This window comes from Scardinius erythrophthalmus (genome assembly GCF_964197995.2).
Source record: "Scardinius erythrophthalmus genome assembly, chromosome: 10".
Taxonomy (NCBI): Eukaryota; Metazoa; Chordata; class Actinopteri; order Cypriniformes; family Leuciscidae; genus Scardinius; species Scardinius erythrophthalmus.
The window spans coordinates 29,735,424-29,761,870 of NC_138230.1; the positions used below are offsets into that span (position 1 = coordinate 29,735,424).

At 41.4% G+C, this 26,447-nt stretch overlaps 1 protein-coding gene across 2 annotated transcripts; it reads right to left on the bottom strand.

The window, feature by feature from the left end:
- Positions 1-18: 18 nt before the first annotated feature.
- grhl2b (grainyhead-like transcription factor 2b) lies at positions 19-26,075 on the bottom strand. Of its 2 annotated transcripts, none has more exons than XM_081376417.1 (16): positions 25,779-26,075; positions 23,568-23,754; positions 21,818-21,885; positions 21,076-21,427; positions 20,924-20,982; positions 20,663-20,819; positions 19,869-19,980; positions 16,039-16,133; positions 8,545-8,703; positions 6,769-6,826; positions 6,329-6,468; positions 5,868-5,905; positions 4,316-4,407; positions 3,718-3,803; positions 3,279-3,343; positions 19-1,242 (listed from the first exon to the last, which is right to left on the bottom strand). In XM_081376417.1, exons 1-16 carry the CDS (start codon positions 25,796-25,798, stop codon positions 1,128-1,130), a joined length of 1,803 nt encoding a protein of 600 aa, XP_081232543.1. In that variant the 5' UTR covers positions 25,799-26,075; the 3' UTR covers positions 19-1,127. The 2 variants fall into 2 exon arrangements, with proteins under 2 accessions (XP_081232543.1, XP_081232544.1); XM_081376418.1 differs by having other exon boundaries at positions 94-1,242; positions 20,669-20,819.
- Positions 26,076-26,447: the final 372 nt, after the last annotated feature.

Consider the following 26,447-nt stretch of genomic DNA (forward strand, 5'->3'; position numbering starts at 1 on the left):
ATCTTTGATCAAAACTTGCTAAAAAAATGCATTTATTTACATGCAAAGGATTATTTTCCAAAGTGCCCTTTTACATAATTTTCTTTTGGAAGACAATGATATTCAAACATTACAACATAAACAGCTCATCATGGCACTGATCGACTGAATCTGGACTACAAAGTTAATATGCACCTGTCACACAATACACAAACACTAGAAGACTGAATAGTTTGTGAAAGACCATGGCTGTTTCAAACCTCCTCAAAAGTCATGCGATCTCTTGCATTTGAAATAAATGGAACCTCTAAAAAATTATTTCCACATTAAAACATGAGTGCAACACGTAAAACATGGCTGAAATGTATCTGAGCAACACATTTAAAAAAAAAATTCTGATAATGCACTATTGTACTGTTATACTGTAGACATTATTCATTCATATTTCCTGTTAAGCATATAAAAATGTGTGGCAGAGTAGAAAAAAAGCTTTCTTTGTGCATCAGAAAATATGTTTGTGAATATTCAGACCTAATTGATATCTACCATGCTAAAAAAAAAATATAATAATATTAATGACAACATAATAAACACATTAAAAATAATATTTACAGTAATGGACAATTTTCACAGATCAATAGCTCTGCAGAGTCTCAAATTCCACAGAAAAGTCCTAAAATCATATTTTTGCTGCATGCAAATGTATGTTAGCATTGTAATTTCAATGGACACTATTGTTGCATTTATGATACTTTATGATGAAGGTGTTTTGTATTTCATTTCCACTCCAGTTAAAACCTTATGAAGGTGCTGTTGAAATTTAGGGTCTCCAAAATCAAGTGAAATGTGAAATAGACTGTACTTTGGTCATTTAAATGAAAGGCAATAATCACCGATGATGAATCCTGTGGACAATTTCAACTAGCAAAAGTCTTTACATCCACACTAGAACAGTGAAATCCTGGACATGTTTGGGACGCACTGAAACTATACTCATACTTGAGGTCTCTTAAAAATGAGGTATGTCAGCTTTTGCCGATGTCAATTCAATGTGTGGACAGCTGACAATGAATTTGACCAGGTTGGAGTCCAAGAAACAAGTCTTTTAGCTTAAACACACTGAATGTTAGAAACACGTGAGAAGGTGTTCATATTTCCGTTAATGTGATTTTGTATGCATCTGCGTAGTTCTCGATACTCAGGATAAACGTGTCCTCATTAGAGTAGTGCTCGATGATATTGTCATCCATGTTCACCAGGATCCTGCAATGGAGAGAATAAACAAAGTCAAAACGGGTTTATTAGTCATGTGAATTTTACTGTACATACGTACTCTTACGTAGGGCTGATTTCTAATAGTCGAGGATTCGACGATTCGATTCGGAGAGGTCTGATTCGAATACATGGGCGTCAGTTTGGTTTGAAATGTGCTGGGGACAGAGACGCATTGCATTTTCAGAAGGGCTGGGTACCATTTTTATTTTATTTTTTCGCTTTCGCGCAGGTCATGTTTTGAAAGACAATGTCCTGTAGCTTACTAATGTAAATAAATAAAAATGTATTCAAAAATCTGCTTCACATTTTCAGCAGGGCCGCGGAGCGGCTGTGAATTGACTCCACACGGTTCTCATGTGCGTTAAAAAGCTTTACGTGGTTTAATGTACCTAAACAATGATCACCAAATTCCCCTCTCATGTTGCTCCTCATAATCACTTAAAATGGTAAAAAAAAATCGAACCCAGAGTCCAATTATTATGGACGTTAACTGATATTAAGCGTTTCTGCTTCACATTTTCAGCAGGGCTGCGAAGCGGCTGTGAGTTGACTCCACACGGTTCTCATGTGCGTTAAAAAGCTGACTCCACACGGTTCTCATGTGCGTTAAAAAGCTTTACGTTGTTTAATGTACCTAAACAACGATTACCAAATTTCCCTCTCATATTGCTCCTCATACCCACTGAAAATGGTCAAAAAATCGAACCCAGAGTCCAATTATTATGGACGTTATCTGATTCTATTAAGCGTTTCTGCTTCACATTTTCAGCAGGGCAGCGAAGCGGCTGTGAGTTGACTCCACACGGTTCTCATGTGCGTTAAAAAGCTTTACCTGGTTTAATGTACCTAAACAATGATTACCAAATTCCCCTCTCATGTTGCTCCTCATAACCACTTAAAATGGTAAAAAAAATCGAACCCAGAGTCCAATTATTATGGAAGTTAACTGATATTAAGCGTTTCTGCTTCACATTTTCAGCAGGGCTGCGAAGCGGCTGTGAGTTGACTCCACACGGTTCTCATGTGCGTTAAAAAGCTGACTCCACACGGTTCTCATGTGCGTTAAAAAGCTTTACGTTGTTTAATGTACCTAAACAACGATTACCAAATTTCCCTCTCATATTGCTCCTCATAACTACTGAAAATGGTCAAAAAATCGAACCCAGAGTCCAATTATTATGGACGTTATCTGATTCTATTAAGCGTTTCTGCTTCACATTTTCAGCAGGGCAGCGAAGCGGCTGTGAGTTGACTCCACACGGTTCTCATGTGCGTTAAAAAGCTTTACCTGGTTTAATGTACCTAAACAATGATTACCAAATTCCCCTCTCATGTTGCTCCTCATAACCACTTAAAATGGTAAAAAAAAATCGAACCCAGAGTCCAATTATTATGGAAGTTAACTGATATTAAGCGTTTCTGCTTCACATTTTCAGCAGGGCTGCGGAGCGGCTGTGAGTTGACTCCACACGGTTCTCATGTGCGTTAAAAAGCTGACTCCACATGGTTCTCATGTGCGTTAAAAAGCTTTACGTTGTTTAATGTACCTAAACAACGATTACCAAATTTCCCTCTCATATTGCTCCTCATAACCACTGAAAATGGTCAAAAAATCGAACCCAGAGTCCAATTATTATGGACGTTATCTGATTCTATTAAGCGTTTCTGCTTCACATTTTCAGCAGGGCAGCGAAGCGGCTGTGAGTTGACTCCACACGGTTCTCATGGGCGTGAAAAAGCTTTACGTGGTTTAATGTACCTAAACAACCATCACCAAATTTCTCTCTCATATTGCTCCTCATGTTTATGAAATGTTATGATATATGTGTGATATATATGTGTTTTTTAGCTCTTTTGTTTGAAATGGAAAAAATCTAGCTGCTATCAAAAAAAAAAAAAAAAAAAAAAAAGGTTCGACTATCAGTCGACTAAGGCAAAATCTAACGAATCAGATTCGACTATGAAAATCCTTAGTCGAAAACAGCCCTACTGATGTATTTTTTTTTTCTCAATCAACTACTCACCCTTTTTTGCTCTTCTTGTAAATCTTGACCATTCTGTCAATGGGAACACCATACTTCTCAGAAATCTGTCGATATGAAAGAAATCATCAGTCAATCGTTTATCAGAGCATCACACGATTACAATGATTTGATTTTGATTATTTATAATAAATCATAAAATATGTGTATTTTTTATTGATCTGGATAGTTTGGTGATAATTATTTTTAAAAATATGCTAAAGACACATAACTTGAGGGACAATTTTCACCAGGAAGTAGATTGGGATCCGGCTTTGGATTTATACTATTGAAAATGGTAAAGGATTTTATTTTGATCCAAAAAAAATTACATCTTTCCACTGAAATTTAATTTTCAAATCGATTAACTGTTGCATTTGACAATCAGCACAATGCCTGGGTAATTTAGAGTAGAGCGCCCCCTATAGCAACAGATACTCACTGCATCCATGAGTCCTCTGAGAGTGGGAGTCCGCAACATTAGAGCATCAAACACCTCATCTGACTCTTTCCTCACATACAAGAGCACTGTAAAAACATACAGTCATGGAAATAGTATAGTAAAGTACAATCACCTTACATCTTTCTTTAAAATAGACATCAATATGATCAATATGAAATTTCTGTGCTACTATTAACACCAAATATATCAAAAAATACTATTTTTTCCCCATACATACAGGATCCCATAGAGGCTTCAGGAGATTCAGAGAATTTTTGGGTACTGTTTATGCATTTGTGGGCGTTTGGAAACTATTTTTATTTTTCAATTCTGTATAGTACTACAGTAGAAAATACCAACACAATCTCAGCAATTCGTATCCATTTTACGTTTTGCCAAATTGGTGACTAATTCGTATGAATTTGTACATTTCTCAATTTTAAAGTGCCGATTATGTTTAGGAGTGGGTTTATGGGGTCATGATAAAATTGTGATTCACATCGCACAAATTCATACGAAATCGCCACCTTGTAAAATAGTTATGCTTTTTGGAAAAATACACACTTCAGCTATAAATGTGTATATGCATAGCTCTGACCTCTCTTCTGTGTCTCCACTCTTAGCTGTTTATGAGGCGGTGGGCAGAAGTCATCCTCAGATGACCGGAACATCCTCTTTACCAGCACACTTCTAACACAAACACACAAACAAATACAGTGACTTCATGCTTCTCTAAACTGACCAATCAGATTTACACAACACTGTTTTCAACTTAAAACAGAAAACTTTGTATGCGTTTTGGCTGTTCATTAACACGACAACAGCGTTTTGAGGGCCTGCAAACTGTTGAAAACGGGTTTCAAAATTGCAAGTTTTTGCAACGATAAAGTAATTGTCTTCATGTAAACTACAAAACGTAAATTTGTGAAAATGGTGACGTCATGCGTATGCATATGACATGTTCAGTCTATCGGTGCGTAGTGTTTCTTAACAAAGTGACATCGCCTACTACTGGCCTGGCAGAATAATACAGTGTTTTTTGTCGTTTCTGCAGATCTGTGTGAACGGTGATCGTTTTGACAATGTTGTCGTCTCTGTACGTGCAAAATGCAAAGGAAAAACGTTTCTGTTTTTTGCTCATCATTGTCGTGTAAAAGTACCCTAAATTTCAATCATTAAATTTCAATATTGATATCCAAAGAAATTTACAGCGAACACAGAAATGTCACAAAATACACAATTTATTTCTCCCTTTCAAGTGCAGTTGTGCGCTATGAGACTATTTTAAGATTTAAAGGTGGTATCAGTGATTTCAGGCCCAAAAATATTTTATCACATTCATCTAATCTTTCCTAACGATCCGCTAGCTGCCCGCCCCATAAGCATGCCGTCAAAAAAATGCGTCTCTGTAGGCAGCCTAGGCTCTGAGATCTGCACACAAAAACAAATGGTTTAGCCAAACACTCAAAACCAAAACAAATAGTGTTCCAACCAATCACCGACAGGGGGAGGGAAGTCAGAGCTGAAGAAAAAGCTGGCTCAAAACCTCACAACACCCTCCCCCTGTCGGTGATTGGTTGGAACACTATTTGTTTTGGTTTTGAGTGTTTGGCTAAACCATTTGTTGTTGTGTGCAGATCTCAGAGCCTAGGCTGCCAACAGAGACGCATTTTTTTGACGGCATGCTTATGGGGCGGGCAGCTAGCGGATCGTTAGGAAAGATTAGATGAATGTGATAAAATATTTTTGGGCCTGAAATCACTGATACCACCTTTAAGGTAGGCTACAATTTAAATATTTATATATATTTAATATCTTTTTAAAGTGTATGTGAATTATTTTGCTTATACTCTAAAATAATATGAACTAAACATACAATTAAATCATTAATTATAATTAGATGAAGGATTATAAATTCCCAGCAAAAAAATAAATAAATCATAAGCCAGTAATAATAAGCCAAAGATGTTATAATTAAAGGGTTAGTTCACCCAATAATGAAAATTATCCCATAATTATCCTATAATCTACTATTGTGTCAATGTTACAAGTAAATCTGAGGTGATGTGATGTGATGTTCATTCAGTTCTGATACAAGAATATCATTTTCTGGTTTGCAGCTGAAATATTTAGATAAAGATCAAACTCACCCCTCTCGTTCAATTTCCTCAGTGTTAAATGCAAATACCTGCAAAGAGTACAAAGTTTGTAGTTGTATCCCCTTTGAACATTTATATACTCAAACATCTCTGTAACATTCCGAACAAGCCTCAAAACAGACACTACAATGACCAGTTCAGCAGATGTCATTCCTAATAAACAAATGTCATCTAAGTATCCAAGATACTCGCATGCTTCATGTCAGGTTTTGAAAGGTCAGTCACTCTCTAATAAGTCTCAGTCTCATTAGACACACAATGGAACGCTAAGGTCTTCAGGACAGTTCTGTAATGAGCCTCTACAACCTTTTTGAGATTTCAGGAAGCAAACGCTGAGGGTAGACTAGGAGACTGCAATTATGGTCGTCTGCAAAATGGCAGAGGAAGCTTAACACAAAAGAGAGTGTGATCTGGTCATTGAGTGTGTTTTCCGTTTTCAGACTGACTCGTACCTGGCCTGCCCTCTGTAAGTTTCCAAAGTGCACATCTGGGATAAAGAGAACCGGCTGAGCATCCAAATCAGTCATCATTTTAAAGAAGATGGCGTCACTCTTTTTCGGGAGATTAACCGCCCCAACGCCTCCATCCTTTCCTAATGAGATGAACATGTAAGAATAACTGTTATTGATAATTAAAGTTGTGACTCTTCCCACACTACGCAGGTTTCTGTCCAATCAAATGCTACCCAATACCAAATGCCATGGATTAGAAAGTGATGTAACTAAAGCCTCTTGATTATTTAAAAACAAATGGACAAACTTCATATTTCAATAGAAAATATGTCAATACAAAAGAAGAAGAAATAATCAAGAAACAAAGAAATTTGTTATAAAATCATTTCTTGTGTTCTTTAAAGCTTATTTTTATTAATTTAACTTTCAGTGCTTCAGACCTTTTGTCTTCTTGCGGTTCTGTTTCCTCTCCTCATCTCTGATCTTCCTCTCCGCTCCCTGTGCCGCACAAAGACAGACCGAAAGACATGCAGAGGAAATTAGATGACTGCAAGGGCTGTGAAAAGTAACATTAAAGGGATAGTTCACCCAAAAATGAAAATTCTGTCAGTAATTACCCTCATGTTGTTCCTACCCCATAAGTCCTTCGTTCATCTTCGGAACACAAATTAAGATATTTTTGATTAAATCTGAGAGTTGTCTCACTCCTCCATAGACTTCTAAGGGACTGAAACTTGCTGGCCCAGAAAAGTTATTAAAGAGATCGTTAATATAGTCCAAGTGACTCCAGTGGCTTAATCTTAAGTTTATCAAGCGACGAGAATACTTTTAGTGAAAAAAAACAAAAAAAAAAACCGACTTTATTCCACTATTCATTTCCTTCTCTCTGGGCCTCAAGTGAGTTCACGTAGTGTTTTTGCGCAGCGCGTCAGTGTTGCACGTCACCATGTAGGCTCACTATTGGCCGACGCTGGTCATGTGTGTGACGCGCTGCGCAAAAACACTACGTTAACTAGTGTCGTCCACTTGAGGCCCAGAGAGAAGGAAATGAATAGTGGAATAAAGTCGTTATTTTTGGGTTTTTTTTAGTGCGCAAAAAGTATTCTCGTCGCTTGATAAACTTAAGATTAAGCCACTGTGGTCACTTGGACTATATTAACGATCTCTTTAATAACTTTTCTGGGCCAGCAAGTTTCAGTCCCTTAGAAGTCTATGGAGGAGTGAGACAGTGCTCAGATTTCATCAAAAATATCTTAATTTGTGTTCCGAAGATGAACGAAGGTCTTACGGGGTAGGAACAACATGAGGGTGAGTAATTACTGACATAATTTTCATTTTTGGGTGAACTATCCCTTTAATAAACAACCACAAGGTGGCGCCACAGTTACTGAGTTTGAAGACCAAGAACACAGCATAAATGATGTCAGAATTCAACTGACCCACTTGAACTGTAGGTAAAAACAATTCACTGCGTATAAGAATAAGTGATCATGCATGCAAAATAAAGGAATGAGAGAGCATTTTTAACATTTAAGTTTTTTGAATGGGTTTTTCATTAAATGCCTGAAAGCGATTTATTGTGATTATTTTCACACTTTATTCAATGACATACTGTAAATACATCAGTGATACCCCCTTGTGATTTTTTTAAAAAGGTTTTACTTGTCTTGAAAATGGCAGTTACTGTACTAACAAGTGTCTAAATGAGACTAACAGAGGCTGTCTGGAATTAAGCGTCATCACAACGAACAAATAAACTTATCTGATCACTAGTCTCCTTTCACAGCTTCACTGTCGTTATAATTGCGCTCTTGCAAACTATTTTAACTCAAACTTTCAGGGAAAATGTTTCTAAATAAAGAATGAAAGAGCTGTCGAAGTTTAATGGTGGTGTATTTAGGTAGCAATTGTATTTAGGCTGCAAGTTGTGTTCATTTTTGAATATTATCACGATGAACAAAACGTGTAAGAATCATAAACTTTGGTTGGTCGCAGAGCTTATTTTCTGCAATAATCCAAAAGCCAATGGAAAAATCCTATTGTGTTTTTGGGAACCAGAGGGATGTGAACTTAGGGGTCGAGCTACAAAAATATGTCATCACTGCAGCGCTCTATTACTGCCGTCTTTACAGTTCTCCATGACTGCTTTCACAGATACAGCATATGTTGGAATACTAATATAAAAACAGATTCAAAGGTTAAAGGTCAAGGTTCACCTTATCACAGAAGACCTTGATCTGGCAGTAGGCTCTGTGCAGTGGTTTGTTACTGTGGTTGTTGTAGCTGTAGGTGTCTATTTGTATCATCAGAGGAAGACCCTTCACCCCCTTCTGAGAGGAGAAATCTGTGCTCAGACAGTTCACCGTGATGAAGATCTAACAATCAGAGAAAAAAGACAAAAACAGGTCAGTTCTCCATGAAAATTTATGTTTGCAAATAAACTACATTTTTAGAAGTGTCTGTCTCTGCCATTACACTAGCGTGTTGTGGGAGGTTGGTATATGTAATGCATGTTCAACACTTTGCATCCAAATGCACATGTGACAGACAGTTGCATAAGAACTTCCATATTCATATATTCTAACAGCTTTGACCTACACAATCCTGACCGTTGAAAGAGCACCTTGTTTTTCACCCACCAGCCACCTACACACGCAAAACAGGCGCCTGCCTCAACACGTCTATCTGTACCACTGACTGCTACAGAAAGCAACGTTCAGACTACACACTATGCCGTTTCATCGGAAGAGAATACTAAATGGTCCGATTGAAGTAAATATTAATTTTACATTAATGTAAGACCAAATTTTAATCTTAAATGTCATCTTTACATGCAGTTTTAGCCTCTGCTCCTCAAAGGTTTGGAACAGAGTCTTGCTCACTAAATATTTATGTGGTTAGTTATTAACAGTTTCATATAATCAACCATTACCAATGCCAGAGGACAAGAAAGAGGCCATCGTTAGGTGAAGCATGCTACAACTCAGCATGGTAAGAAAACTGGATTGGAAAACTGTACACTTGTACGGCGTAGGAAAATCAATGATTGATCGTGAAAACGGTAATTGCATGATTTAAGTTTTTGTCCAAAACATTTCACACTGATCGAAATCTAACTGGGCACATTCTGAATTAGAATTGGGACAGCGATTTGGATTAACACTACAGAAATTCAAAAATTTGTGGTCAGAAAGATATTTTAAAGAAATTAAGATTTTTATTCAGCAAAGATGCATTAAACTGATGTCAAAAGTGACAGTAAAGACATTTATAATGTTACTAATGTTAAATTTCTACTTCAAATAATTTTTTTGATTTTTTCCAGAAATTTTAAACTTTTTATTCACAAAAGAATCTTAAAAAATTATCTTGACTTCATTAAAAAATATTAAGCAGCACAACTTTTTTCAACTTAAATGTTTCTTGAGCAGCAAATCACCATATTAGAATGATTTCTGAAGGATCATGTGACACTGAGTAATGATGCTGAAAATTCAGCTTTTCCATCAGAGGGATGCATTACATTTTCAAATATATTATAATAAAAATCAGTTATTTTAAAGTACTACTGTGGACCAATTGTAAAAGAAACTGAGCCTTTCCACGCTGCAACAAGGACATCATTTCCACCTCACAGATCAATGGCTCATGGAGAAACTCAGTTTATGGCTTCCTCCATTCCAGCCTGCCATGATGAGAAGAGCTTTGAAGGGACTTGTAATAAAAGTTAAGAGTATGTTAGGTCAGAGTATGAGATGCTTATCAGGTCAAACTGAGAGCATTTCACACCCCACTGCATGCACACCCCATTTTACATGAGCTTGGACTCAAAAATAAAATAAAATAAAAAACTAAAGACTTATATATGTCCAAGGGCGGCTACACTAAGACATCATACCGTCCATATTAATAGGTATTACCAGTGTGAGTTGGCCCAATAAAAAGCAAATGTTTGCGTAGAGAGCTTTAGTTGAACATAGGCGAGTGTTTGAACTGAGCTGTATTGCAACAGAAGAGCCATAATGGGAGGGCAGGACTCTACCTGTGAGGCAGGGAGGATCTGGACTCAGGTTTGTGTGCATTTGGCCATGTACACAGACCTGGTTCATTTCCTACTGTCAGTATCATACAGGTGAAACCTGAGACCATGTACAGGAGAAAATAGAGGTTTAAATTAATAGACAGAACGGGGGAAGATGCAGCAGGGTATTGTGAATCCCAAACGTCACGCTATACAGGGCTCTTGGGGAGGATTCAACAACGGGGGAGAGAGACTAATGCGTTTAAAATACACATATCATATGTCGTAACACTCCACCCTGTGTCTCAATAACATTTTGTGAATCGCACACAATGGTGGTAATAAGGCTGAATAAGAGTTTGTGACAAAACATAGATGTGCTGATGTAGACAGACTGAAACTGAACCTTCGGTTGAGCTAAACAACTACACCTGCCAATTCATCATCCATGATGACTGTGGCGAGGGGGGCGTGGTTTTGCGAAGTCTGTAGCAGGAGAGAAAGGAGGGGGCCGATCGGTGAGTAAGTAGGTCAAGTGCAAAATGATGATCACCTGTGTCTGATTGCAGTGATTGGCGTGGAGAGACCGGATATAAGCCGGCATTTGGGAGGAGATGAGAGAGAGAGTTTGGACTGGAACCTCACCTGTGTTGTTGCTGAATGGACGTTGTCTTTATTGTTTATTTTTGTCACTGCCGTGTTTGCCACGGTGAAGGCGCTACGTGCGCACCTTTTGTTTTGTCCTGTCTGTGCACTAATAAAGTGAGTGTTTCAGTTACGCCGACCCCTGTCTTCTTCCTTCCGTGCATATTTGTGACGAACCTCATCACACTGGTGCCGAAGCCCGGGAGGGAAGAAGATCGCCGCCGCCATGCAGACTCCGCCAGGTACGCCATTTGCGGACATCATTCAATCACTCGCTGGTCTTCACCAAGAACACCATCAACATCTGCTGGCCATAAAGGAGGAGCAGGACAAACGGTTCGAGGCGCTCCTCCGAGGCCAGCATGAAGACCGCGAGCTGTTCCGGAGCTGGATAGACCGGGAGGTTAGGGCCGTCCCCCCAACATACAAAGACTCGTCCTCGCCGATACCTCTCAATAAGATGGGCCCGGAAGACGATCCGGAAGCTTTCCTAGAGCTATTTGAGAGGTCGGCTGAGGACCGGGGATGGCCCTCTACGGACTGGCCAATGCGGCTGATACCCCTGCTCTCCGGAGAGGCGCAGGTAGCCGCACACCAACTGCCAGTCCAGAATCTCCTGGTCTATCAGGACCTCAAGCGGGCCATTCTACAGCGGGTTGGCCGGACTCCGGAACAACATCGCCAGAGGTTCAGGACATTGGACCTCGAGGAGTCTGGCCGACCCTTCATCATGGCCCAGCAGCTCCGGGACTCGTGCCGCAAGTGGCTGATGGCCGACGGAAGCGACGTCGAGGGAATCATCGATCGTGTGGTGCTGGAGCAATTCGTGGCGCGGTTGCCGACAAGGACCGCGCAGTGGGTCCAGTGCCACCGCCCGACGTCGCTGAACCAGGCCATCCAGCTGGCGGAGGACCAAATGGTGGCGTGCCCGGGGGTCGGCGCCTCTCTACCATCGGCTTCTCTCTCTCTCTCTCTTTCTCCCCCCCCCTCTAAGCCCTCTCCCCTTCCCAGGTACCGGGGGAATCTGCCGCCGAGGCCGGCTCCAAGGTGGAGGACAGGGGGTGCAGCGGAGCCGGTACCTGCCCCCAGGCCTCTTCCCCGGGGAGGGGGCCCATCAAGGGGGGGATTCTCACCCCAAGCTGCCCTACCGCTCTCTCCACGCCAGTCCCTTGACCCGCTTCCTGCCACTGGAGCGGCGGGGAGGCCCGGGCCGGCTTGTTGGCGCTGCGGGGACCCGAGTCATTTCATCGATCGGTGTCCGGTGATGGAGGTGGGGACACTGATCCGGGTCCCCGACGCGCCACAAGCTGCCCCCGATCAAGCTGGCCTGTACCAAATACCTGTGAGTATAAAGGGGGGTACTTTTCAGGCTCTGGTGGATTCAGGCTGTAACCAAACCTCGGTCCACCAAAGCCTGATTCAGCCTAAAGCATTGGATAATGGCCGCATGGTTAAGGTACGGTGTGTGCACGGGGAAGTGGTGAATTATCCGTTAATGCCTGTGGATATTCAATTTAGGGGGCAAAAGCATAGTGTGGAGGTGGCGATTAACCCGCACCTCCGGCATCCGCTGATTTTGGGGACAGATTGGCCAGCGTTTAATGAGTTATTGGGTCATTTATGTGCGGATGCTTCTTGGGTAAAAAAGGATAAGAGGAAGGTGGCGATTGCTCAGTTGGGAGAAGCTGATCCGGAACCTCTGGGTACTGGTTCAGGGGAACAGAGTGCTCTGGAGAGAACCATCCTCACAGAGCGCGATGATTTTCCCCTGGAACAGTCCCAGGATGACACGCTAAAACATGCCTTTGATCAGGTTCGCTCTATCGATGGCCAGCTTCTCCACACGGACCAACCCCTCACCTATCCGTATTTTGCAATCCTAAAAGATAAGTTGTATCGGGTAACCCAAGATGCCCAATCAAAGCAAGATACAACTCAGTTGTTGGTACCTAAAAGCCGTCGGGAAATGCTTTTCCAGACGGCTCATTCTAATCCAATGGCAGGGCATTTAGGACAAACAGCGACACTTAACCGTCTCATGGCCCGGTTCTTTTGGCCGGGCATTCACGAGAATGTACGCAAGTGGTGTGCGTCTTGTCGTGAATGTCAGTTGGTGAATCCACCGGCCAACCCAAAAGCACCATTGTGCCCTATTCCGTTGATGCAGGTCCCCTTCGAACGAATTGGTATGGACCTCATCGGGCCATTAGAACGGTCAGCACGGGGACATCGCTTTGCTTTAGTCCTGGTGGACTACGCAACGCGATATCCTGAAGCAGTTCCGCTTCGCAATATTTCCGCAAATAGTGTGGCGAGCGCTCTGTTTCAATTAATCTCCCGGGTGGGAATCCCGAAAGAGATTCTCACCGACCAAGGCACGGCGTTTATGTCACGAACGATACGCGAACTTTACGGATTATTGGGCATTAAATCGATCCGGACCAGTGTCTATCACCCACAAACAGACGGGCTGGTCGAACGATTTAACCGCACTTTGAAATCCATGATTCGAAAGTTCGTACAAGAAGACGCCAAAAATTGGGATCGGTGGTTAGAACCCCTCTTGTTCGCTGTACGGGAGGTCCCGCAAGCCTCCACGGGGTTTTCCCCCTTCGAGCTTCTCTATGGACGTCAGCCCCGCGGGGTGTTAGATGTCCTTAGGGAAACTTGGGAGGACGGACCTTCAGCTAGTAAAAATGAAATTCAGTATGTCCTGGACCTGAGAACAAAACTCCACACTTTGGGGCGGCTGTCACGGGAGAATTTGTTACAGGCTCAGGACAAGCAAAGTCGGCTGTACAACAGGGGGGCTAGACTGCGTCAATTCACACCGGGAGAGAAAGTGCTTGTATTACTTCCTACCTCTAGCTCAAAATTACTCGCAAAGTGGCAAGGACCTTTTGAGGTTACACGGCGAATTGGAGATCTCAACTATGAGGTAATACGAACAGATAGGGGCGGGGCACATCAAATTTACCACCTCAACCTGCTTAAAAAATGGTCTGAGGTGGAATCAGTGATGCTGGCGATGGTGGTGAGCGGAGAGGAGGATCTCGGTCCAGAGGCGAATGTCAAAACGAAATCTCTCGCCCTGGCCGCTGGGGGAGACCACCTCTCACCATCCCAGCTCACTGATGTGCATAATTTACAAGCAGATTTTGCTGATGTGTTCTCGCCCCTGCCTGGTCGAACGGACCTCATTCAGCACCACGTTGAGACAGAGCCGGGCGTGGTGGTTCGCAGCCGGCCGTATCGACTGCCAGAGCACAAAAAGAAAGTTGTGCAAAGCGAATTAGAGTCGATGCTAGAGTTGGGAGTAATAGAAGAATCTAACAGTGACTGGGCGAGCCCGATAGTTTTAGTTCCTAAAACGGACGGCTCGATTCGGTTCTGTGTAGATTACAGGAAGGTGAATGCTGTGTCGAAGTTCGACGCTTATCCAATGCCAAGGGTTGACGAATTGCTTGATCGGCTGGGTACTGCTCGATTTTATTCGACATTGGACTTAACTAAGGGATATTGGCAGATCCCCTTATCTCCGTTATCCAAAGAAAAAACAGCTTTCACCACGCCGTTTGGGTTACACCAATTTGTCACGCTTCCTTTCGGGTTGTTCGGGGCTCCGGCAACATTTCAGCGTCTGATGGACAGGATTCTCCGACCGCACGCTGCATATGCCGCTGCCTACTTGGATGATATCATCATCTATAGTGGTGACTGGCAGCGTCATATGCAGCAAGTGCGGGCTGTCCTGAAGACGCTGAGACGAGCTGGGCTCACGGCCAACCCGAAGAAGTGTGCGATTGGGCGGGTGGAAGTAAGATATCTGGGCTTCCACTTGGGTCATGGACAGGTGCGTCCCCAAATTGATAAGACAGCAGCGGTTGCGACTTGTCCGAGACCCAAGACCAAAAAGGAGGTTAGACAGTTCCTGGGGCTGGCGGGTTATTACAGAAGGTTTGTGCCTAATTATTCGGACCTCGCCAGCCCGCTGACTGATCTAACTAAAAAGGAGGTACCAGATACGGTCCAATGGACGGAGCAGTGTCAGCGGGCTTTTACCCAGATAAAGGCTGCTTTATGTGGCGGACCGCTCTTACATGCCCCTGATTTTTCTCTCCCTTTCATCCTACAGACCGACGCGTCGGACAGGGGGATGGGCGCGGTCCTGTCCCAGGAGGTGGAGGGTGAGGAGCGGCCGGTGCTGTACATCAGTCGGAAGCTCTCTAAGAGAGAGACGGTGTACAGCACCATAGAGAAGGAGTGTTTGGCCATCAGATGGGCCGTTCTCACCCTCCGCTATTACCTCTTGGGACGGGAGTTCACCCTCTGTTCGGATCACGCTCCCCTGCAGTGGCTCCACCGCATGAAGGATACCAACGCGCGGATCACTCGTTGGTATCTAGCTTTACAGCCTTTTAAGTTCAAGGTGATCCACAGGCCGGGTGTACAGATGGTTGTGGCTGACTTCCTCTCCAGGAGGAGGGGGGGGGAGGCTGCAGGCCGGATGGCTCCCCGGCCTGAGTCGGGCGGTGGGGGTATGTGGCGAGGGGGGCGTGGTTTTGCGAAGTCTGTAGCAGGAGAGAAAGGAGGGGGCCGATCGGTGAGTAAGTAGGTCAAGTGCAAAATGATGATCACCTGTGTCTGATTGCAGTGATTGGCGTGGAGAGACCGGATATAAGCCGGCATTTGGGAGGAGATGAGAGAGAGAGTTTGGACTGGAACCTCACCTGAGTTGTTGCTGAATGGACGTTGTCTTTATTGTTTATTTTTGTCACTGCCGTGTTTGCCACGGTGAAGGCGCTACGTGCGCACCTTTTGTTTTGTCCTGTCTGTGCACTAATAAAGTGAGTGTTTCAGTTACGCCGACCCCTGTCTTCTTCCTTCCGTGCATATTTGTGACGAACCTCATCACAATGACCATTAATGCAAGCAGGATGTCCATAAAACCAAAACACACACTGGAGAACGTAGGCCTATTCATTGTAAATTTGCTGTGCCACATCTGAATCAAAGAGTAAAGTCTTGGTGCTAGATGACTTACCTTGGCCTCCTCATTCACGTCCCAGGTAAAGGACACAGCATTGTACGCGATTTCTTCAATATTCCCAATTGTGTTGAAGCTCTCTTTGTAGTCAGCTGTAGATAGAACAGGAAAAGTCAGTTTTCATCCTTGCTGGAAACAAAAACAAAACACAACCAGGATAGGTTGTGTTTTGGATACAGGTTTACCAGGTATGGTAACAACTATGCACCACAACTAACCTAAAACTAACCTGCATAAACCAGTCAAAACCAGCATGCAATTCACTCACACTTGCATGGGGGAGGCATGTACATTATCAAACAATTTGGTTGGTATATGATTAAGTTTAGGGAGAGATGTAATAATTGTAAGAACTGGGTATATGAACAGCTCTGACGAGTGTTGAACAATGGCAACATTAAAACAATGTCTGCCAAAGCAAGCAGAGTTAAGCTTGATAAGCTGAGTGTATATGAAACAGCACCCTTCCACGCTAGATAACTCTTATCTGTTTATGTAAACAAACACTTGCTTTTTTAGTAGCCGCTTGATAGGCTATTTATGACCACTCACTTTAAACATGTCTGTGATTCAGTCTACACGTCATTACTTTATAGATTTACAAAAAGGACAGGTGATCTCATAACTGTTTCAATGGCTGGAGTCAGCCTGTCTATGCCAACTTAGCCAGGGCAGTTAACTTTACATTCTTGACTGGTACTTCCTAAGTGCCTGTTTTATTGTCCACCAGGCAAAATCTTTTTGTCAAATTGCTTAGAAAACAAATAGTACCCATTTGTCAACAAACAGCATAATTTGAGGCAGGGATGGGCAACTTCGGTCCTGGAGGGCCACTGTCCAGTAGTGTTTAGCTCCAACCCTAATCAAACACACCTGAGCAAGCTGATCAATGTCTTCAGGATTACTAGAAAGCTACAGGCATGTTAGCTTTTAACAGGGTTGGAGCTAAACTCTGCATGAGAGTGGCCCTCCAGGAACAAAGTTGCCCATCCCTGGTTTGAGGTATCATTCATTGCCATACAACAGGTTACACACATACTCATTATAAAAAAAAAAACTGTACTAAAGTCATTGCATGTACAGTATGACCTGCATTGCCTACATAAAATCTATGTTTTTATTAAATTAACAGGGAGGGGGGATTGTTATGACTCTTGAAACAAAATTTGTTCAAATCCCTAACCCTTAGTACGATTGGTAGTAATAGAGGTGATTTCCTATGCTAATCAGACATTCTTTCTTCAGTTATGGAGCACTTTGTAATTTAATAAGCTGTCATTAACAGGGGCGTTTATGTCCATGTTAAGTAAACCCAACATCTGTCTTACTTTGGGGTAACTTGGGGATTAAGAAGGGCAAAACTCTTCCCAATGGACTGCCTTTGGGTGGTTTACCAAGCACACCCGTTGATGCCCGTAAGTGAGCTCCCCCCGTTAAATAGCCCCATTCAAATCCCAGCTCTAGTGACATGGCCCCAAGCTTGAGGAACAATCCCGCCTCAACTGCTATTCAAATCCCAACTGTGCAGGTGTCAGGTTTCAGTCACTGTCTCCCCTACTTAGCTTCAGCATACTGCCGTATACCATGTGCCCAAAGGTCTGTCCACCTCACCAATCCACCAACATTTACTTTCCATCCCGTAGCACAATGTTCAGTTTAAAGTGTATCATCAAAACATTCCTCTATTTTTGCCTCACGTAAGAGGGCAGGGTTTAAAACAAGGATGGCTGCCATCATGGCTCAGATATTCCCTCAGGGTGCTCCCAGGATTTTAAAGTCTTGGGGCCAAATCTTGACAAAGGACATAGCAGAGCGTCTGATTACTGGAGATGAGGGAAGGACAAGCAGCAACAGGCTCAGGATGACTGTTCTTTCAAGGTGTGACAAGACCGAGAATAAGATGTGAATTTTTTGAGCTCATAGCTGCCCCACACCAGATGGACTCTAACAAATTTGGGCCTGTACGTTGTTGTTTTTTTCTCTCTCTCATTCAACTTAAATCAAAAGCTGGGCTAGTGATCTGAGGGTCACAAGTTCAAAGCCCAGGTGGGGTGACTTATGGAGCTGGAGAATATTCTAACACCATAGTTGCTTCAACAGTACTATGACTGTAATAAAGTGTGCAGCTGTGGATTAGAACCCATAATTATTTGACTAATAACTAATTAAAACCACAGATTTAGTAAGAAAGGAAATTTGTCCAAATACTTCTGTAAGTAAATCTGTATCTATCTATAGTATAATAATCTCTATAGTAATCTGTGTGACCGAAGCCTAAATCCGAATTTGGAGAGGCGCGGAAAATAAATAACACATTCTACGGAACGCCTAATGGGACATGGTTAGGCTTGCTGCGGTAGTCGGTTACATTACAGTACATCAGATTTCACTTATCATGTGAAGATAGTAAAGAGAGATGACTAACAGGATGATGGCAGAGGATTTGGTGCGCAGATCCTGAGCACCATTAACAAATATCTTGTCTTGTAAAATGTGTGGTCAGTACTGCAGCACCCCATACACAGAGTACAAACTGGAAAGCAAAAGTAAAAAGAGAGCATGCATTTAAAAGTGATTTTTAATACCTTGCATATTGATAGCGGCTCCCTGATGCCAGCAAATTATATACAATAAATTACCCAACTATATAATTGCAAGAGAATGCAAGAGCAGATTTTTTTTCCATCACCATGTCCTTTTAGGGGCTCCGTAGAATGCGTTTTTTTATTATAGGTATTTGGCTTCGGGCACATCTGTGGTGCAGAGCCATTTAGCAACCTAGTACCCTTTAGCTGAGATGGGGAAAACCAAGAGGAACCAATCTTCCGAAAGCCCTGAGGGCTTATGGGATGTCAGGCACCATCAGTCTTCCAATTTGTGGTGAATGCACAATGAACCATTTTTAAGGCAGTAAGTACTTTGTCCATAGAATGATTCAGACCAAAGAGTGTTGAGTAGTAATGTGGTTAATGATGTTTGGAAAAATATGATACATAATCCACACAAGTACAAGTTATACAATCTGTATCTCATGCGTCACTGCATTCAAAAATGTTTACTCTTTCACGTCAACTACTGCCCTGGTGGTGCAACAGTTTGAAGAGAACCTTGCTGCTGACATAGTTATAGCTTGCTACCTGTTCTGTTCTGTTTAATGAGGGGTTTCCAATCCTTCTCCTGGACCACCAGTGTCCTGCAGAATTTAGCTCCAACCCTTATTATACACACCTGAATCAAGTTTCAAGTGATCAAGGTTTTCAGAATGACTAGAAACTTCCAGGCAAGTGTCTTGGAGCAGGTTGGAGCTAAACTCAGCAATACGTTGGTCCTCCAGGAGCAGGACTGGACACCCCTGGTTTAATGGCACAGAATAGAAGTAAATCTATTGCCCCCTTAAGTATGCTGTACACCAAAGAATATACAACACATTATATACAACTAGATTGCGCTCTTGCAAGATATTGGCCAAAGCACGTATGCCTGCATTTGCATACTTGTGTAGAGCAGTGGTTCTCAACCCTTGTCCTGTAGTTTCCCCAATTCTCCATAATCAAACACACCTAATTCAACTCATCAACTCGTTTGTACAGTGTCTCTCAACCCTGGTCCTCAAGGACCCACAACACTACACATTTTGTATGGCTCCCCAATCAAACACACCTGATTCAGATCATTAGCTCTTTAGTAGAAACTACAAGACCTGAAATAGTTGTGTCAGACAAAGGACACGTTCAAAATGTGCAAATATTTGAGCTGGAGTAAGTTGGCAATTCCTGATTCAAGATCAAGATTAAACATTAAGCACAACAATGGAGAGGAAGCCTCACCGATGTCTAGAACCCTCTGCTTTACAGTGTGCTGGCGAGAGTGCCAATACTTCCAGTATTTCAGCTGGTCATCACGGTTCTTATCTTCACTGAATACAACCATGATGACACTCTGAGAAAGGAGGTTAACAGAGGTTATCACAATCCACTCAATTACTTCATGTCTATTCTGAATGATCAAGAGCTGACTAGCATGTTGATAAACTATTACCATAACAAGAACGGACGATAAAGTCATACAATACCAATCCAAAGTGGGATTTTTTTAATGTTTTTGAAAGAAGTGTCTAATGCTCTCCAATGCTGCATTATTTGATCAATAATACAGTAAAAGCAGTAATATTGTGAAATATGATTATAATTTAAAATTACTCTTTTCTCTTTAAATTATATTTAAAAATATAATTTGTTCCTGGTGAGAAGGCTGAATTTTCAACAGCAATCCCTCCAGCCTTCAGTTATCACAGTTGAAAAAAAAATCATTCTTTAATGAATAGAAAGTTCAAAAGAACAGAAATGTTATGTTTTATAACATTTTAAATGTATTTACTGTCACTTTTGATCAATTGCTGAATTAAAGTATTAATTTCTTTTAAAAAATCATACTGACCCCAAATTTGTGAAAGGTAGTATAGTTTTATCTACAAAAAATCTACAAAATAGAGCTGTCAATAAAATACATATGACAATTAAATCAAAGCTCCCAAGTTAATATAATTCAATGACATGACTTTGTTACATTATACTTTCCTAGTTATTTCAAATATCTGGTTTGATAGAAGAACATCACTCACCCTCACTTTGCTGATGGGATGTCGGAGGCGTTTATTGGCACTTGTCTCATTCAGTGTAATAGCGTAGAACTGGCTCTTATTCAGATAAGTCATAGGCCCCTCACCCTGTTTCTGTCGCAACGACCTGCTGGCCTCTAACGTGTACTGGAAAGTGTCTCTGTTGAAGAACATTACAACATGTTTTTCAGTTATGTGAGAGCTGATTCACCATGATACTACAAGCCTATTGGTGCACATAAATTCAGTATTTTTAACACTTACAACATATCCGACTGGTCAAATATGAAGTCATCAGCTCCAAGCGACGATGGGGGGTACTTCTACATCAAAGAAATGATCACCCATTAATTTGCTTAATACATCCAGGTTTTATGACAAACAAGTATTCCTTAAACACCAGATATAAATCTCACTTCATTGCTGTCTTCTTCATAGGTGCTATCAGGACTACTGCGATGGTCATCCTTCCTATATCCACTATGACATACAGTCGAGGTGTCGAACGAGTGGGCCTGTTCACAGATGACCCGCATCTGTTCCTCTCCTTCTGTCCTGTAGTGAATTCCCGTGAAAGCAGGAGTGTACACCTCAGCCTTTACCACAGCAGCGGCCCCACTCTCTCCAGCCGCCACGCTGTACTGTTCCCGTTTGGTGTCCTGGTGATCCGTGTTGAGTGTCAGATTAACGGGAACTGATTTCAGTACCTGCACACGATTATCCACAGTCTCCGGCTCCATTTGACTGCTGTTTCCCACTGTAGTGTTTCTAAGACAGTATATGAAAGCATAAAAGATTTATTGTGTGCAATTTTTTTTTGTGAAGACATGTGAAGGACAAGTACAGAATTTGTCCTCTGAAATTTAACCTATCCAGGTTAGTGCACACACATTGGGAGCAGTGAGTAATGAACACATACACACTGCAAACCATGGACACACACCCGGAGCAATGGGCAGCAATTGGGGTTTATGTGCCTTGCTCAAGGGCACCTCAGTCATTTCCTGCTGGCATTGAGAATCAAACCCGCAACCTTCGTTACCAGTCTGACTCTCTAACCATTAGGCCTCAACTGTCCCTTTTATAGTTGAAATAAGTCACATTTTTAATCCATTTATTCAACTCCATATTCACCATTGTTTTAGTAATTTCACTGACCTCTTTTCCGGTTCCTCTGAAATTTCAACCACTTTGCTGATTGGTAAAACTCTCTTTTCTTTGGGCACCTGCAGAGGATAAAACATCAATATATAGTAGTGCTGATAGTATCATAGGCACTGTTTCACTAAAATTGCTTTATTGGAGATTTATCACTTCATAGAGATAAAGTTGTTGAGACCATTCTAAACTCTAGAGCTCCTCCACGAGGAAACTGTACACCTTAAAGTGGAATGTGTTCACTTCATGGTGCAGAGAGCATCAGTTGGACCCAGTTAACTGCCCAGTGGCTTCAGTACTGGAGTTTCTTCAGGATCGTTTCTCTGGGGGTCTTTCCCCGTCCACATTTAAGGTCTATGTGGCAGCCATAGCTGCCTTCTATGCACCATTAAGTGATAGACCTTTATCGTTAACACTTGGTTGTACTTTTACTTCCTGCATCTCATGTCAGTGTTCCAGCTTGGGACCTGGCTGAGGTTTTGGAAGGGTTATCCCTGGCAACCTTTGAACCCATTGAGTCTGTGTTGGAGAAGTTTTTAACTTTCAAGATGGTTTTCTTTCTGGCATTACGTCCCTAAAAAGAGTGGGGGACTTACAGGCCCTTTCAGTCTCTCCCTCCTGTCCGAAGTTCGCTCCTGGGAGAGTGAAAGCCATTCTCTACCCTAGACTGGGCAACGTACCTAAGGTGCGTACTAACGTGGCTCACTCTATAGTCTTGCAGGCCTTCCACCCTCCACCTGTGTCAGTGGACTAAGGTAAGCCTCACTTGTTGTGCCCTTTTAGGGCTCTAGAGGTGCATAGGTCCTCTCGTTTAAGGAAGTTGGACCAGTTACTATGCTTTGGGTCGCCTAGGAAGGGTTCCCCATCCTCAAAGCTGTCTATTACAAATTGATTTTTGAGGCAATCTCGTTAACTTATTCTGCAAATTCTGCAAGGCGCGGTCTGCCTTCGCCTCTGCTAATCAGGGCTCATTCTTCTAGAAGTATGGCATCTTCTAAAGCCCTGTTTTGGGGGTTTCCCTTCAGGAACTCTGTGATACGGCAGGCTGAGCCTCCCTGCACACTTTCATAAGATTTTACAGTCCGGATCTTCTGACCATTCTTCTGAATGACAAGTCCATTGAGTTGTCTGAGTTGTCTCTCGTCCTGAGTTGTATCTGGATAGCTTCACACCAGGGCAGGCAGACATTAGTCAGCATGGCGCAGTGGGTATTCATTCCCCATAGTGTCGTCTTCAATGCAGCGCTAGTTCCCTCGAAAGGGAACGTCTCGTTTTAATACTGTTTAACCCTTGTTCCCTAAGAAGGGAATGAGACGCTGCGTCACTTTGCCACACCTCCTGAATGTCTGAGAGCAGCTTGCTTCAGCCTATCATAAGCTAACGCTGTTGTATAAGCTTCCATATACACCATCACAAGCTACTTCAAGATGTAGCACCAAAAAGTATTCGTTTAGTTTCACACATGCTTCAGACGCTATCACGCAGAGAATGGGAACAAGGGTTATAGTCCAGTTTTAAACCAGAGACGTTTACATATTATAAATTGGATTTATTGATAATAAATGTATAAACATGGTAATTGTGCATTGAAAATAGGCCCAGTAATTTAAATAGGTTACTATTTACTTTCATTGTATGAAAAGAGCAGAGTGAGCATTTTGCTGAACTTTGTGTTTCACCAAAGAGAGAGGTTATTATGAAAAGTATTATTATTATTATGAAAGTAAGAGTCTTAGCTGATGACACAGACCTTGTAGTAGTCATAAAGGAGCCCCAGGGCGGCAGCACTGTCTTCATCTCCATTTATGCTCATCATGGCCTTTGTGGCCGCAGTAAGCGGATTCTCCAGGTAAGACCTCCAGGCCTCATCCTCACTGGTGTAGGCCCGACGCTGGTGGAAGGACGTCTCATTGGGCACCACTACAACCAGCCTCTTACTGGGACACACACACACGCACAGACATAAAACAGTATATCAGCACACTAGCAGACAGAAACACAAACATAAATGATCCAACTGATAAAGCTTCATGTAAAAGCTCTATTTTGCATACTGATGAAAACAATCCTACACACTGAACCTTTTGTGAGAGTGTGATGTACAGAGCATTGATGACAGAGAACATCTAACCAAACAAATACTGACCACAGACTTCAAAAGTCCTTCTGCATTTTACTGCCTGACAGACAACTGGACATAAAATCTATGACACATGGCATGAGGAAGTACAACTGCTGGCTTTAGAGTATTTTGATGTGCGAGTCTCCCTATTTGATGTCCCAACTTGATATTATATATTAAATCAATATCTGGATGCTTTCATTCTTCAGTATGAACAAGATATTCAGTAACACAGACGCCCCAAAATATATAGCTAAATAACTATATTTAATTAAATAATAATTATTATAATAGTCAAATGTTTCCATTTATTTCCCCTGATTATATATATATATATTATATATTATATATATATATATATATATATATATATATATTTATACATCATCATCCTCTGCTAAACTCATCTTTAAATATGTTACAATGTAACAGCTAATGCACACTGTTTTCAAGAATGGCATCTTACAACATCTTACCCTGCTTAATGCATCTAAGGTATATATAGATATATTTTTCCAAGCCAACCCAATTTTTCTGGGTTGGGTTCACTTAAGTTTAGTAAAAATGTTCTAAAAATATTGAAGTCTGTAGTAGTGACAATGGACAACACATTAGTATACCCACAGAAGTACACACAAGCAGTAAGAACAGAGCGTACTCCTGTGGGCCACTTAATCTAATTCATCTTTATCATTATGTGTTTATTCTTCCATAATCAAAAACAAAAAATATCAGCATATGAAATGACAAAATAGGTTACGTTCCCATTGACAACTTCAGAGGATTATTTGGACCACAGTGTAAAATGAGGCAAGTATGTTCATGCAAATCAAGTTATGACCATGTGATGTTATATAAAAAAAATATATTAAAAAAAATAGTGTGACATATTTTGATGATAAGGGACTTACACGTTTTTGTATTTACCTTGTATTTACTTTTAATCTGTAGTGTGGGTGATTTAGCTATTTAATATGGATTTGTGTGAGGAGCTAAACCATCTGAAACATATTTTTATGTACAAATTATCACAAAGTTTCCCACTTTAGATGTATTCACCCAGTAAAAGTGTATTACGTTTTCTAATCAAATTATTTGACACACCTATAGATTAATTAGCTATCACACTCTGAGAAATTCAAGACCCGTATTACAACCAACAACCCTAAAGAGAAACCAGTAGTCCATTTACGTAGTCTCTTTAATTAACAAAAATGTGTTTCAGTCACCACAAACAAACATACATAAACGGGTTGTTATTGTGGATTAGCCAATAGATATGAACATTAAAACAATCAAAACAACCAACTTAACATAATCTTTTCAAACTTCACATTAAACAAAAAATCTTGAATTAAAACAAAAACAAAACGTTGTGATAAACACTTGTACATTAAGATGATCCTCAATAAGCGAAATAAACTAAATAAAACAGAACACAAATGCTGAAAAAAAAAATCTTTATTTTTCGTTAAAAAAATACTATGGCGAATAAACCTTCCTCTTTAAATAGAAAATAAATGAGAATGAATCTAAGGTAACTTATATTCAAGCTGTTTCCTCCGTGAAAAATGGCGTTTTGACCGCAAAAAAAAAAAAAAAAAAAACTTTCCCTCTGCGGTGGTTTTTATCTATAAAAATAACAATAAACCAGACAAAATCTGTATAATTGAATGCGCCGTTAACGTAGGTAATGCGACTATAAAATAAAGTTTTTTAGAGTTTAGAGAGAATATTTAACTTTTATGAAAGTAAAGTAAACATGCAGAATGGCACTCGTTGACGTTCCGATACTTGTGTTGAGGTAATGGAAGATTGTGTCGCAGTCATGACTCTTACCTGTCTGTCTCCTGTGACATATTTCTCTTCCTCCGCGGTTCTTCCTTGTGAAACTGGACTTTCAAGTCGGTGCAGGTAACAGAAGACAGAGCGCGAGTGAGAGATGCCAGAACCCGGGCTACAGGTAAATCGACTTTTCCCTCTCTGATTAGCCTATTTCTCAAGGGCTGAAGGAGCAGCCAGGTAGGAAGCACCTGAGCACCCTGTCCCGTCGTTCTCGGAGATTTTAACGTGTAGCCTAATTTTGAGTTTCAAAAATATATTTAAAATCGTTATAACATGTTAAATCCACGTTTAATGTTCGAATTGTTTGCTTATAGACCTAGCCTATAGATAAACTTTGATGATTTTTTCCCCCTGTGTAAAGTATTTGGGTTCGAGTAGGGGCTGGTCAGCGCTCTGATTGGTCGAAGTGAGGAAAGGACGCTCGCTGATTGGCTGGCGCGTCAGAAGACAGGTTAGAAGGCCCACCTCACCTGTAACCATAGGTTTGTGTAGCCTACTAAGAAATGAAGGGCAGGATGGAGAAAGCCTTTGTGTGATTTCAGGGAACAAGTTGTCTGTTCCGTTTTCCTTCCTTAGTGAAGTGTAACATCTTTTGATGTTTGGTACAATGACTTAACCAAATGTTAAAGACTGAAGGAGACCAAATATAAAAGTATGGTGGAA